At 40.7% G+C, this 16359-nt stretch overlaps 1 protein-coding gene across 4 annotated transcripts in view; it reads right to left on the bottom strand.

Moving 5' to 3' along the window:
- Positions 1–2080: 2080 nt before the first annotated feature.
- CRHR2 (corticotropin releasing hormone receptor 2) overlaps positions 2081–16359 on the bottom strand; it is a 156744-nt gene continuing 142465 nt past the window's right edge. For all 4 annotated transcript variants that reach the window (XM_082753951.1, XM_082753953.1, XM_082753952.1 and 1 more), the window contains one exon: positions 2081–3238. In XM_082753951.1, the coding sequence (XP_082610077.1) occupies positions 3098–3238 (141 nt within the window). In that variant the 3' untranslated portion in view covers positions 2081–3097. The remainder of the gene's footprint in view (positions 3239–16359) is intronic.

The raw sequence follows: 16359 nt of genomic DNA, 5'->3' as shown, positions 1-16359 counted from the left end.
TCCTTGGTAACTGGGTCTCCTTACACTCTTTAATAAATAAAGGCTTATCTGCAGGATCCTGGGTTAGCTAATTTGACCATGTCCACTTCTTTGATTTCTCTCTAGGGGAAAATCAGAGCAGTGAAGTGTACAAGGCATACATAGATGCTTATGTACATCTGGAACACTTTAGGGAAGGTGGGACATCTGCACCTGCCATAGAGTTACTTTTATGGACTGACAGCTGGAAGCCAGCTGAGATTCCTGCAACATTTCAAATAAATGGTACTAGAAGCCTTATTTATTTATTTATTTTAAACCCAGTCCGGTGAAAGCATCGCTGTGCTGCTGTATTGTGCTTTGCCCTTCAGAGCTGGGTGCATGCCCACAGCAGTGAGGAAAACTTAGGATGGGTATTAGCTCTTCAGGGTTTTTCTCTTAGCTCTTCACCTGGTTTCACAGCTACCATGGGCTATGCTGAATCATATTTGCAGTGTTGAGTGGGATCTTACTGCACCTAATAAAAGCAAATGAAGGATACAAACAGACAGGTGAACTGAAGGCAGCAATGAAATGATATTGATCAGTTGATGGGCTGGGGGAAAGAGAGCCAGGCTTCAAAGCACTATATCCATGGAGACTACTTTCCACTCCCTGTTTCTATGGCAGCTTTCATCAGGAGATCTCGATTGCCCTATGGTCTGCCTAGTTCTTGATGTGGAGGAGAGAAAGACAAAGATAAGAGTTGCCTTTATATCGGGAACCAAAGGGCATATGGAGCATGAAAATGTGGGCCTGACACCAGGTCAATTAATATCAGCAAGAGTCACTCCAGAGACTTGAAACTTGTGCCCAGAGAAGACTGAAGGTGACCCCCTTGAAAACACAGAGCCCACAGACTGTGCCCCTCAGGCTGTGGCTCTGGCAGAGCCAGAACATGAGCTCTAGGACACACAGACTCCATTCCTCATTGCCTACCAGGAGGGACATAAAATGCTCAAGCAGCCTACAGACCATTCATAGGCTGTCCACTGGGCAGCCACAAAGCAGGCAGAAGTGCTTGAGCTAACTGAATATAATGTGAGGAGCTTTGGATCCAGTCTCCGACTGGAAACCCTCAGCCGGGATGAATGTTGTCGAGAGACATGGCAGGAGGCCGCGCATGGCCGTCGTGATGCATGTGATGTTTAAAAGCACTGACACAGCTGTCTCGCAACAGACACTTCAATTTCCCAGCTACCATGAAGTTAGCTTGCATCGCTTTGCAGAAATCAGGGCACTGACAGTGATGAGTGACACGGACAGGCACATTTCCAATCCTACATGTCTCTGCTGCACTGCAATCTATCACGATAGTTGGCACACCACACAGAGAGTGATGTGAAGACTCATCCCTGCTCCTCCTCTTCAGCAGAGATGGTAGGCCTCCCAGACAGCACCTCAAATCTCCCTGCTCTCTCAGTCATCTCATTGAGGAACGTGAATCCAGATGAGATTTAGGATGGGGAATAGTGATGCAATTTTAACTTGTTAATTTAAATTTGCTATGAATTGCCAATCAGCTCAAAGTTAAATGTGATGGAGCTGTTATGACAGGATGCCTCCAAAAGGCTTGAGTTAACATCAGTGCCTCCCAAGAGATTTTTCAGACTTGTGTAGTCCTGAAAACCACAGAGACCAATTTAAATAGTACCAGGATCCGGGAATTCAGATCCAGATTGCTCTCAAGAGTCCTCTAATACTTGTGAAGAAAACTCAGAGCAAGCATGCAAAAGTGGAAAGTACAAATCACTCCAGCACTGATATAAATGTTGGGGAATATACTACGCAGCTTGCTTTTTTCCTTCTGCTATGGCAAAGAAGCAGAGTGAGGGGGAGTATAGGGGGACAGGGGTGTAGAGTAACACCATGTGCTGGGAAAGGGCACAACAGTTAATTGTATAAATGTCCTCAGATGTTATCCTGAAGTTGTTCTTCCTGTCTTATTATCACACAGGATTTCTTTCTTTGGTCGTAGATGTAAGAACACTCTCAAATCTACTGGTAGTCAGGGTTCCTCTTCCTTTCCAGAGTAAAGAAAATGATGCTTGGTTTTATTGAAACCAACCCAGAGTAGTGTTTATTATTGAAAATATACAGTATTTTTGAACATCACATAAAAAGCCTAGTAGATACAACTGCTCTAGTTCAAAATGCTGAATAGATAATCTTTGTGCAGCATATAGCACTATCTTCATGACTCAAACACCTTCTTCTTATTATTGATTTTTTTTTACAGTGCTTCCCTTTTATATTTTTTAAACCCAGCAAACATGTTCTGTTGTCCTTCCCCACCCCAATGCTCTTAGCTGAAACCAAACAAAGACTTTCCAAGGGCTACTTACATTCTGTCAAAAGCATGGGGGTAAGAGGATTAAGGATACTTTATAGAGCTATCTAGAGACATTGCTGTCCTTTCAAAACTCTGTGTATGAACAGGGCATGGTTCTTGCAAGGCAAACTGCCCTGTGTTAAGCAGTCCAGTGATGCCCTGGCAGCTACCAGTCTATCAAAGGGTGAAGTGGGGAAGGTAGATAAATTCAGATTCTTCACACCACTTCTCAGATGCTCTTTTTCCTGCTGCCACATGTTCTCAAATGACAGTTCTGTGGAGAAGAATTTTTTTTACAAAGGACCAAGAAAGAGACGGGCTATCTACACACCAAACTGTTGAAATCATTGGGAACCAATATACAGGGTGAGATGGGCAGCATGTTGAAAATAGTCTTTGTTCACCACAATACAGAAGGGAAAAAAGTAAAGAGAAAAAATTGCTTGTTCCTGCCACTGTGCTGTTTTAGGCTTCGTGTTGTGAACTTCCACAAGGTGCAGTCAGTTGAACCTCTTTTTTCTTTGAATCTGCTTTGCCACCATCAACTCCAAGAGGCTTTTGCCTGGTTGTCTTAAAGCAGCATTATGAACGTGGGAGATGAGAGTCCACAAAAACGTGATGGGCACCTCATTGCGAAAAAGCGCAGTGCAGAATAAAGGAAGAAAGTCTGAAGAAAAGGGTTTTGGGGAGAGTGAGGAAAGAAGAACCCTGAAGGCCACCAGGTGGTGCGTATATGTGCAGGGTGTATCACACAGCTGCGGTCTGTTTGATGCTATGGAAGCTGATTCGTGTTGGAGATGTGGGGATAGACATGGCACGTGCCACACGTACTCGGAGCGAGTGATGGTCTTGCCAGCGGTGCCATCTTTTCCTGGCAGCAGAGCGGACCTGGTGAGAGAAAAAGGAAAGGACATGAACACTTAGAATATGCAGGTGTCCTCAGTAAAGGGACACTAGGTAGCACTGAGAAAAATGATGATAGCTGGTGAGCATTTGAAACACAGGGCTTGATTCGGCTTCCTACATTTGTGCGTCTAGTTCACTTGATATTCTCTTGGGTACTGCGCTCTGGGAAACGCATATGTTTCTCATGTCTCATGTCTTATATCTGATGTCTTAAATACCCCAGAGCATTTCAAATGGCAATGAGTGTCTAAACTTACACAGCTGAATCAAGCCCTCGAGATGGATGTACCTGTTGGTTGTCTTAGAGAGTCCCTATCACAGGCACTGTAGTTGTCTCTGCTTCCTTTGTACTTGACAGAGAATCCAGATTATCCAACTAAACCTTGGTGTCTACACCATGGACATACTTGAGCTAATCCCTGTGGGCTCCCTGTACAGGCTTGGAGAGCTATTCTGCAGTCAATGGAAGGTCAGCCTCAAGGAGATGGTTGTAATATGCCAGGTGAGTCTCAAACTCTGAGTATTTTTTGTATGGACCACAGAGGGAGCCCAGGAGCTCTAGCTCAAATCCATAGGTATACAAGCAACAGAAAGACAGGTGATAGGGATCTTAGCCAAAAACATAACTGGAAGGAAGGCTGGAGATTCTCCTAACATAGACTGCAACATCTTCCTGCCAAATCACCGGAAGACAAAACTCAAAGTCAGAACCTGAAATGAACTATTTAGACCAGTTTCTGCATATTTCAGTTGATCTCCACTTATTGTGGAGACTTAAGAGCAATTCAGTCCCCTAACCCAGGCGGCAAGGTAAGTCTTCAAATTTAGGTGAGATGAATCTGGGCCCAGCTTCTTGGATAGGTAATCATAGACATGACATTTGGAAAGGATGCTGATGTTCTGCTGCCAACCTGAAATCCAGTCAACTTTGAAGGAAGAATATTTTTTGTATCAATCCAACCTCTATATCAAGCCAGGGCCTCCTTTGCCAAAGACACGTTTTGAGAAGATGGGGTTATAAATAGTATAATGTAGACATTAAACCTCATCTACTGACCCACAGTTCTCTTCCTGACCAAGGCAGTATGGTCAAAATGTATAATGCATCTCCTCCTAAAACAGATGTCCAAAATAGATCATATACTAAGATAAATGAAAAATGCATGTTTCTTTTCATTAGTTATAAAGTCAGTCTAGACAACCAGCTCTGTTTAGATGTTTGGATTATAAATTTAGCTAAATTTAGACAATATCGATATCTTACTCTAAATGTTTTCCAATTTTTAATGTACTTCATTGCATCCCTCAAAATTTAAGGAGTGCTCTTATCGCCATTTTACCACTGTCAGGCTAAAGCTTGGCGATTAGTAGCAGTGATGTTGCCATAGAGTAGACCTCAACATGGTTCAACTACCATGGCAACCATATGAGGCCTGGCATGGGCTTGCATAGCCTGTGAGAAGCCCTTACTGACAAAGCTTCTCAGCTCTGAGCACCCGGGTGAGGTAGATCAAAGCCATGCTGGGTGTATTTATAATCAATAATGGAACTACAGGGAGGATGGTATTGAAACAAATCGTCCAAAGCTGCACAGCCACTGCTTTTCTCAGTTTCTTCTAAAGCCTGTATTCAGTCTTCAGGTGTAGTGTGAAGTCTACTCAAAACACAAGGAATGCACACTCACCAGCCCCACCTCAGACCAGCTCCAACATGCTGTCTATAGTGGGTGCTTGAATGAGTTGATGAACTCAAGTAGAAGTCGTATTTCCCACCCAAACCCCACACTGTCAGCATGAAGTGTCTTAGATGAATGGGAATAATGGTTAATACATACAGTGGTCTATAAGCACAGCATGGGAAGGGGGGATCTGCACTCCATGTCTCAGATGATTGCAATTCTCTCATTTCTTGGTGGGTCTTCACAGAGTTAGATCCATAGCTTGTAGCACTGCTTAGAAACTCTGAGCCCTATCATCACAGGAGTTGTAAATGAAGCACACCCTATTTTAGGTTTGTAAGGAACAACTTGGAAAACAGTTTTGCAATTTCCCTCTTTGGTGCCTTGGCAGGGGAATCCTGAAGTTGGAAATATGGCTTTTCTACCAGAATCTTTTTGGCAGGTACAGACTGGGCAAAACAGACCCAAGGATTTCTTTCTTTGGGTACTTTCTTGGTTCTGTGTGATCTGTGCTGCTTGCTATAACACTTGAGACAATTTTGTTGCACGTGTTTATAGCAAGGTGAGGAGAGCACCACAGCAGGTTTCTTTCTTTTGATTTTGAATTGACGATTTAATTAAATATAAACTAATGTGGTTCACAGTTAATAGGGGTGGGACAGACCCTAGAAAAATAAAGTCTATCAGGGAACCACTTGCATGGAGAAGCGAAAGAGTGAACACCAAAGAGAAAGAAGGATTTAAGCTGAAAAACAGCACTGCCAGGAGAAACACTATCATCACAAAGGAATTTGAGCTTGGAATGAGAACAATGTGGTTAAACACTTCAGAGGATTTCTGGAAGACCCTCTTATTATGAAGTCGTAGGTACAAACACCCCCACTAGTTTCAAGGTGGAGGCTGGTCAGCCTACAAGGTGAGTTAAATGAGATATTTATATGAGACAGCCAGAGGCAGGATGGGCTGACTCAGCTCTACGCTACTAAAGTAGAAGCCACCTGCACTGTTCACTTTAACTTGTCTCATACAACAGCCCGCAATGGCTCACTGAACATCTAGGTAAAATATGAGGAACAGTGGAAGGAATATGCATCATGGTGCTGTGCTTCCCTGGCTGTCACTATTTGCAAATCTACCATGGTTCTACCTGGAGTGGCAAAGGGATATTTACTTCTGCTTCTGGATTTAAGGGAGCATATAACATACACCCAAGAGAGAATGTAGGTGTCTTGTACGTGCAAGGTTGGATGCGTATCATCTGAAAGCTTGGTACTTAGTCTTGGCCAATTATTTATGCTTTCAGTGTAGTTACTGGAGAAAGAGATGTTCCCCCAAAGGAGGTGGTTTAGGTATGTGGAATTAAATTAAGTACAACTTGCTCCATTGAGTGCAAAACTAGCTTCGCTAAATGTTGGGCACCTAATACAAATGTAATAAGATGTAAAGTGTCAGAGGATAACTAGTATCTTGAAATCATCCCATGAAGAACATGGGACTTATTCTGCAGAGGGACATTGCCTGTTGAATGCTCATTTCTCCCCATATGTCACCAAATATTGAGATTTTGTTAATAAAGTTTTTTCCCCCATTCTGGTGGAGTGGAATTCACCCTTACACAGAGAGCCCGCGACCCACTTAAGTCCTTCATAAAGGTGATTTTTTTCATCTCTGATGCAAAAGTAAAGTTTCTGAGCAACTTGTGTGAGCAGATACTTACTCCGACAGAGAAGCCAGATTAGATTTATCATTTGAGCTTCAAACCAATCAAGTCAAAAAGAGACACCTGGAGATAAAGACGTGAGTCTAAACAAGCAGTTGTCTGAATGGCTTTTATGACATGGTTTGCTTACCAGCTTTGTGTAAAAAGTAGTAACAAAAGTGCTGTTGTCTTGTACAGCTGGAGCCATTCCTAATGGTCTAGCCCCGTGAAAATAGACTCTGCACTTACGAGGATAAGTGCAAAGCATTTTTTTAATGAGAAAATAATTCACTGCAATTAGGATGTGACCAAAGCACAAGCAGGAAAGGTTAAGCTCAAATTTATCTCTTACAGCTGAACTCAGAGACAAAATGCTGGCTTAACTTCAGGTCAGAAAAGAAAAAAAGAAAAATGGCTGTAACTGCTATAATAATATGTTAAAAAAAAAAAAAAAAAAAAAGCTATTACACAGGGGACGAAGAAGAACAGAAAAAGCAAAATAGCAACTTCAAATCCAGTTGTTAATCATCAGAGCAACTATGCCTGTTTGTGAAGCATTTGTAGAGGCAGTACCATGTCTTAGAGTCAGCATTAGCACCTCTATGACCTGAAATTAACAGCATTTGCCAGTAATAGCTCAAAGAAGCATACACACTATCATCAGCAGTTAAAGCTTATCAAACAACAGCCTTGTAAATACAATTTACAAGCTTCATCCCTGTGTAACTTCAGTTGCTTGACATGATGTGAAGTTTCTCCACGCGGCCGAGCAGACTGCTCGGTTCTCTGCAGTGACCCTTGGTCTGTCTTTTTCATTCACATAGTTGCTCCCTCAGAGTCACCCTTTTCCTCTCTTTGCATTTTGCCCCCTGTGCAAATCACAGTTCCTGAACGTGCGATCAAATTAGATGTAATCATAATCACAGTTCCTGAATGTGTGGTCAAATCAGATTTACCAACAGATTTGTGCTTACAGACTGTGGGCACTTCTCTCAGCAGTCAAGAGAAAGAATTCAGCTGATGGGACAGACATGTCAGTGGGTGATAGTTTGTTTATCCCAACTGGATCACCCAACTGAGAAATTCTCAAACTTTGACATCACATCTGAAAATCACAAAAATTCACATCTGATCAGAGAAAATTATTAAAAGCCTCCCATCAGAAGAACAACAAAAAGAATGGAAGGGATGGAGAGAAGGATGAAAAGATGCAAAGAGGGTTTGCTTTTGTTAAAATGGACAGCAACTTCATATTGCTATTATTTGTACTGTACACTAGCTGCTGGCTACTTTTTTGCAGAAAAAGAATGAAAAGATGCAAAGAGGGTTTGCTTTGACAAAGTGGACAGTAACTTCATATTGCTATTATTTGTGCTACACACTAGCTGCTGGCTAATTTCTTGCAGCCATCAATTAGAAATGAGCTGAGGAAGGAGCCTTCAGTGACATTAAAATAAATTTTTGGAAGAAATGTCATGTCTTATTAGCAGACAGAAGATAGCTTGAACCATTTACACAGTGCTTAGAACAAAAAGGTCCATTCACTGGGGGCTTCTTGATGCAATACTGAAATATAAGAGTAGTGACAGAGGTAAAAAGGAAGACTCTGATAATAACAATAGGATTAAAGGATCCGTCATGGCAATGGAAGCTGAAAGGAAGACTGCTGGGACCCCTCCATACTCTGTCCCCAGAGGATATACCACACATGCAAATGTTAACAAGTGAGGGGCAGAGGGACAACAGGGACTCTGATTACTGAAGAGTCACGCTCAGCAGTCTGTGACTATATAACCTTAATGATTATATAACCTTAATGACCTTAAAACCTTAATTATGTTCTCGTTTTGTTCATATGCTCCTTTTTACTCCCAGAAAACCTGATCTAAAAGCAAATGGAATAACAGTAGTTCCTATAGTTCTCAATGGGCTTTGCAATAGACCAGTTTTTGCTCTGTGAAAATCAGTTTTAGTAACAAATTCATCAAGTTTCACTTGTCTTTGTGCCATGCTTCAGATCCTGGTGCTGCAGTTGGAGGTCACTGGAGAATCACCCTGGAATTTAAACATCTTTGGTTGCAAATGGTGGTGCAAATTGTGGGAAAGTTGATGAAGATTTATTCAATTATATTGTAAGCTATGGATGAGGAAGAGGGACTTTCAACAGAGCAGCAAGAGGGAACTGGCTATGAGGACTTTAAATTTCAGGGCACCAGTCTGTCTCATTGGGTCTGATCCTGTAGTGGAATCTGCTTCCAGGAAGCTTCTGAAGCCCTGGCCTCTGCATGTATCCAGCAGAGACACAGCCAGGAATGGCCAAGAGATGCTGGCAACAGTTCCTCCAAAAGAGACAACTGAAATAGGTCAAATGAATTCTACTCTCATTTGGGTGAATCACTGCCTATAAAGGGAGTTGAGAGTGATCAGCTTACCTGCAAATGTGTATGTATCAGATGTCTGACATTAGGGGAATAAATTCCATCCATTATATATTAGAATTTAAAGTAAGGCGATGCTTTACATAATACCTTGTTTTCCAGAGGAGTAAGGTGTTCCTCAAGAGAGAAAGGTATTTAATCTACAAGGCATTAACAGTAAATGTTGTGAAAAAGCCTATGGACCAAGCCCAGATCCTTGTAAAGATTAAGTAAGTGTAATCCTGAATGGAAGCAAAGAAACAGAACGGCCTAAGCACAGACCTCACTGAACTGCCAGACTTGAGGATCTGGTGATGAGGAACACTAATGCTCTCAGAGAGATAGGACTGAGTTTTTTTATTGTGTTAAATAACCAAACAACTATACCTATGTCATACCATACCCTATTGGTAGCTTTTCAAGACTCCCAGTAGAACCAAATCTTGGACCAGAGATGACCAGTTTACCATCAGACAAAGAAAGGAGCCAAATGTCTCTATAAAGATGCCATTATCAGTGTTTAATCCTAGTAGGGTAGGGAGTGGATGTAGTATAAAAATTAATCTGCAAAGCTCAAAGGAAATGTGGTAATAAATCCTGTAATCTTCCACCAATGAAGCTCAGGTGGACCTTTTCATCACATTGCTATTTTATGTACCATTATTAAGTTTCTTTTTCTCCCTCCAAATTACCTGGCTTAACTGGTTTGCAACTCTTTTTTCTTTTATTTTTTTTTTTCCCCAAGAGTCTTTGGCAGCATTTCAATACATCGCAGTAACAGGCTGATAGTTCTGCAGCACCTGCCAGACTGGGACACTGAAGCCTAATTTCCAAGATTACAACAGTGCAATTTTGTTAATGTATACAACTGTTTCAGAAGATATCACAGTTCTGACTAGTAAAGATTTGTTGCACATTTTGTGCAGGAGACAAACGCTGCTCCCTTTTTCTGGGCCGCAAAGGGACTGGTAAAAAGCAGAACCAACCATTTGAGGGGGAGGCCATAAATGCAATCAGCCCAAGCCAAGACTTTGTGCTTTTGTTGTGGAGTGCTCTGGAGTCACTGCCACAACAGCAGCACTGCAGATGAAAAGGAAAACGGGGTGTGGAAGGATCTTCAGGCCAGTTCCTATCCTTCAGCATGCCTAGATCTTCTCTTTCTTATAGGATGCTACTCTGAAGAGACCTGCTGGACTTACAGGTGATTTTCTGTGAAGGTGACTTTCTACCAGAAAACACCTGGGTGAGGAGATGGGCAGTGGAAGGAGACTGTAGTCCTGTAATGAACCATGACCTGGTGGTCCCAACGGGAAGGTTTGACTTTATATTGACCAGTCATTCCCAGGGGCATTTAACAATAGTACTCACATCCATATTGTTGGGTCCCTTTGCTCAGAAAACAATAATTGTGGAAGACGGAATTAAACTTTAGCCCTCTAGTCCACCCCCATATTCATATTTATTCAGCGATTTGGAGGAACGCTTAATGCGTGTCCTTTGGGTTCGGGATGATTAATGTGAAGTCTGCTTAGATTGATGGGCAGGTGGATGACTAACCATTTAGGTCATGATTCATAGCTGGCTATTATAATGAATAGCCTCCCAAGATGATCAGATCAAAGTAAGCCACTTTGAGCTTAATAGATTTTGAGAGACAGATGGTGCCTGGGTAAAGGGTCAATATACAAAAATTAAACATATTTATCCTTGTCTTGCACCTAGTTGTGAGAATAATTTACAGTGCCATCTAACGAAGTTACGTGTTCTGTTGCTCTCTGGTTATGGTTTCCGTCTAAGTCAGATAATTGCTTTCTATCTTAAATGTGAATTCATAGCTGATTGTTGATATTGACCAGATAATACTAGAATTTGCTTGAGATGAGAATTCATTCTTTGCAAGAGAATTTCAGACACAACCCTTGCTAGCTATGTATCCCCCCCAGGCATGGTTGAAGGACAACCACCTTGTTATGGATATAAGACTCAGGAATTACAGAATAATTACGTTTAGAATGGACCCCAAAAGGTTTCTGGTCCAACACTTTAGAATTATCCAGCCATTTTGACTACATACAAAGTTAGACATCTCAAAATGCCTCTCAGCCTTTCTTCTAATGCTGATATACCCTCAGTATGATTTTATTTTATTTTATTTTTGCCATTGTGTTTGATCAGGATTGCCCTTATTTCCTTCATTTTGTTTGCTAGAGGTGACTTCTCTCTTTTCCCATTCATCAAGCAGTATCACTTTATAAATTTGTGTCACTCTAACACATCACCACCTTCATTCACAAGCACTCTGTTATTGTACAGCTATGTTATTATCTCCTATTAGGGTTGTTAAGTCTCCCAAAGATCAGAGAACTCTCTCAGGGGTCAACACTGATGGCTATTGGAAATGACATAAAGCACCTAACAACAAGAAGAGGTATTCTCTGGGGGCAGGGATCCTTTCCCTCTTTATCCTCTTGTTTCCATCATGCCTTTGCTGAGGTAACAGGACTGGAGACAGGCCTCCCAGTGAAGTTCTCATTCCTCTGAAGGGTTACCAGTGGCTGACCAGAAATATTTTATTTCCTTTTCTAGGGTACATTGCATCTGAGATCTGACCTCCTTCCTTCCAGACTCCAACCAACAGCAGCTGTAAGACCACAGCTAACACAACCATACAGTTAGATACACTTGGAATATGAAACGCAGTAAGTGCACTTTTTCCCTGTCTTCACTGATCATTTGTTAGGCCTAATAACAGTGAGTCTCTTTTGGTAATGAAATTATAATGAATATTTATCCTAGATTTCATATCATGCAAATAAAGGAATTTCAAGAATATTCTACATATGCCTAAGGACTATAACCTTCACTGAGCCTTTATTAAGTTTCAGATCTGGCAGTGACCTTGATAGATAATGTTTTCTTCCAACATTCATTTCTCAAGATCATTGTCAGAAAAATCATGTACCATGTGAGATGAATCCCACACCAAGCAACCTTTTAAAAGACAAGCATTTTAATTAAACACATACTATCAAGTACAGTTGCTGGATGGAATTCATCAGCTTGCACTACGGAGGCTGAAGAGATGATTTATTTTTTTTTATAAATCTATTCTCTCATCCATACTTACATAAAGATGAAATACCATGAAAGCATATCACTGCTTATAGATTATTATGTTACAATCAAACTGATCTAGGTAGAATAATTCTCATCAACTCAAATATCCTAAAGTTTTCTTTAATGAACTGTAGTAAGAAATAAACTCTCTACTCAGAAGGTGGTGAGGCCCTGTCCCAGGCTGCCCAGAGGAGCTGTGGCTGCCCCATCCCTGGCAGTGCCCAAGGCCAGGCTGGATGGGGCAGCCTGGGCTGCTGGGAGGGGTCCCTGCCCATGGCAGGGGGTGGCACTGGATGATCTTTAAGGGTCCCTTCTAGCCCAAACAATTCTATGATTCTAGGAAAAAAATATCCAATAGAAGTTCTGTGAAAGTATATTCTGTTCAGCACAGCTCCATGCCAACATCTACTCTTGTTCCAAGAGAACTCCATCTTAAACTTTTCATTTGTTAAATCCTATGTTATGTGAAATTAAATTCAATCTTGTGATTTGTGAATTGATGGAGAACTTTTTGAGGAGCATTTTGATTTTTGCAGTCACTGAAAAAAAAACCCACAACCAACATTCATACTTTTAAAGTGTTATGTAACGAAAATGCATACATCTTTTGTCATTGTCATTTTTCATAACATCTGGGATTCTCAAAACATCTTGATCTCAATTTTCTTGGAAGTGCAGAGATGCTTCAGATTAAATGAAATTTGCATATTTTTGCCCTCTAGGTTTAGTAGATGTTCTATGCATCCAACAAGGACAACTTTTTTCCATAAGGTCTCTAGAGCTGCTTAATATGAGTCAAGTGCTAGTGGCCCCTCATGCCCATCCCTGGCACACGCAGTTTGTTCACAAGAGCTTCAGAGCTTTTCAGAACAAAAAAAAAAACAAAAAAAAAAACAAAAAAAAAGACTGTCAGTTCTGTATCTAAACTGCTTCTTCTCCCTTGATTCACTGGAATAGCTTGTGTATAATATTATGTATCAGCTTGGAAAGACATTTATATTCAATACCTGAAGAGCCATATCTCCAGAAAGGGGGCTTGAATGATACACACTCTCTCAACACCTGGCCCATCAGCTTAATTCTCACTGCAGCCAACAAAGCTCCTCCTACATCAGTCTGAAATCTGTTGTGGAATCGAGGGAAATATAATTCCTCTGATCTGGTGCAAAATTGCTCTTAGGAAGAGAAGCAACAAATTTCTGCTCTAAGTCATAAGTCCACATTTGTTTAAATAAAGGGAGGCTACAAGATGTTACACAGCAGAAACTCTTCTCTGCTTCTTTTGCAAACTTAACAGGTAGAACACTGACAAAAAGCAGAAACTTTGATAACTGTCATCTGTGATCCATATTGTGTGAACTCTACTGCCAGCAGTCATGGGCTCTACTACAGACTGTCATTAGGAGTTTACAGGAACCTAGTGGCATCTATCAAATATGAAATGGTGGAGATGCAGCTGAGATCACAGCATTATTTAAATTTTATATTAATTAATTTTCTATATATTTTTTTTGTTTGTGTCATAATTAAGAGCAGGCTTGGCACTGTGTGGGCTAAATAACCTGCTAAAGACTATTGCATGCATTTAAAGTACCCAAGTCTGTCATAGCTGGAGAACCTGATGTATTTATAAACTTCTGAGACAGCAAATCATCAGCTCATCTATCACACAGACAGGAATACAAGGCTGACTAAAGAGATGATAATTCATCAAGGCTTCAGTGATATTTATAAAGGTTTCAGGCTGTTCTACGAAGAGGAAATTTATGGAAGTTCTGCAATAACTATTCCATATGGACATTTATGCAGATTCACTTCTCAAAATAAAAAAAGTCTTTGTTACACTACAATCTTATCGGATGATGCAATTAACTATTAAATGAGCTAAATCTACTGTGGATTTTACTTACAATGCTGGGAGATTGAGTGGCATTTCCTTCATCACCACTCCTAGCTGAGATGACTCCCTGAAAGCAACTGATGTAGGAGAATGCAAATGATATTTTGGTACTTCTTTTCCAATGTGATCCTGTTCACATGGACTAAGAAATACAGGATTTTTCATAGTAGATATCTGAGGAATGCTTAATGTACTGCAAATCTAACTGAGCAATAAATGAATATAGCTTTCACTGCTTAGATATGGAATTTAATGATAAGGAAAAACACTTTTGCTGTGCTAACAACCAAGGCCCTCACATATGCCTTTTTCTGGCAATGCTGCCTGTACAGGTTACACTTCACGAGGAGGCAAGACACGGCATAATTGCAAGCGTTTGCAGTCTGATGTGGCTTTGGAATGTGATGTGGGAAACATAAGCTGTTTTAGAATACTTTATGAGTGTAGGGAGATCTGGAAAGGATAGGCAGTATCACACGGGAGAGCTTTTACAATGGTTTACTATAAGATATATGTATTTTTTTTCTGGTCAACATCATTAGAAACTCAGAAGAGTCTGAAAAGCCATTGAATTTTCTACTTGTTTCTAAGCTTTGCAGAGCTGCAGCTGGAACAGAGCAGGAAATTTTACCCTTTAAAACCTTTATGATACTTCAAAGACGTGCCCACAATACCATAAGATGAATCCAAAGTCCCTTTTCAAAGAGAAAATGCTTCAATATCTGGGGGACTTAGTTTTATGTTATATCTCAAAGACTTATTTAGGCAGTTTCCATGGTTTAGTCAGTCAAGTTATACATTATGTAAACATATGAGAGCAGGGAAGATTTAGCTCACAACTTTAGCTGTTCGTAGGTGTCTACATGTGAGCTAAGTGTCTAGGCAAGCATCAGAATCAGCAGAGAGCTAGTCCATACTGCCAGTAATGTCTAGAATTGTGCAGGTGAGCAAACAGAGGTGTAGGCTAACCTGATGAGAAGGAGATTGTATTGACTGGCTTGAACTAGTTATACAGAAAGCTACTGCATGGGAAGTGGGCTCATGGCCATGGACAGAAAACTTCAGACTGCTGTAGTGAAGAAGGAGATGCTTCTTCCACTTCAGGACAGCTGAAAGAATCCAAGAGCAGCCAGAAGAGTGAAAGCCTGGTATGACCTGGCCCTAGTTCAAGTCCACAAAATAGAAGTGCGCTGGGCTAATACAAAGTTCTGACTGTTGATACATGAGTCTTTTAGTTCCTTCAACTTCATCAGATTGTGCAGCACAATGGCTCACGATAAAAAACAAACAAAAGAAAGAAAAACAAACAAACAGAAAAACAAGTGTGATCATAAAACAACTCAGATAGGTAGCAAGGTTTTCAGGTAACTGTTGTCCCAGTTAAGGAGTCAGTACTTTTGGGGGAAGACTTTACCCATTATTAAGAGGCAGATGGAGTGGTCATAATTCATTGGAGGAAGGTTAGAAAGAGAGCCGAGGACACTCTGCTGGCTGTTTATAAAAATAGCATGTGCCTAACCTGGGAAAGCAGTGTTGCTTCTTGTTAACATCACCTCAGAGTTGAGTTAATATGAGGAAGGCATGAAATGAAGAAAAGCAAAAGCAACAACAATAAAACCAAAGACAACAACAACAACAACAACAAAAAAGAAACACCAAAATGCTGGTGCTTCATTGGTTGACGTCTAGAAAGGTGAGGAGACATGCTCATTCCTTTTCATAGTGCCACACAGGGAACTCACAATGAAACTAAAAGCAGCACATATATAAATTATATACTGATTCTGCAGGAATAACTAAGACATTAGATTCATTTCTGCAGAGGCACAAACTTTAACTGGAATAAAATGACATGCATAATGCAGATAAATTAGACACAGGCACTGTAAGCAGGGAAAAAAATAAATCTCTCACACTTTGTGGTGTAAATCAAACACAAAGAGGTATTAGTGAGACATTTCTTACATGAGTATCAGTTCCCCAGAACTAATTCAAAAGGAGCACACCAACCCTGTTCCCGATTATTTACAACAGGTATTGATCACTTAGACAGAGATACCCACACAGAAAAACTAACTCACTCAGCTCAGCATGGCAATCCCATTAAAAAAAATGGGTCACCTGTAGCATAACCTTAATGAGAGCCCAGATGAGAAGCACTGCTTATGTATGCCCAGAAATCATATTAAGAATTAATGAGAAACCTCAAAAAAAGTTTTCTTAAAATGTGGGAAAAAAAATACAATCTGAGAATACTCCTCTTCTGCTCTGCCCTCCCAGCTGGAGCTGAAT

This window comes from Aythya marila, assembly GCF_965140915.1.
Source record: "Aythya marila genome assembly, chromosome: 2".
In the NCBI taxonomy this organism is placed as follows: domain Eukaryota; kingdom Metazoa; phylum Chordata; class Aves; order Anseriformes; family Anatidae; genus Aythya; species Aythya marila.
The sequence above is the reverse complement of the archived record's forward strand: the minus strand, read 5'-3'. Positions and strand labels throughout refer to the sequence as shown.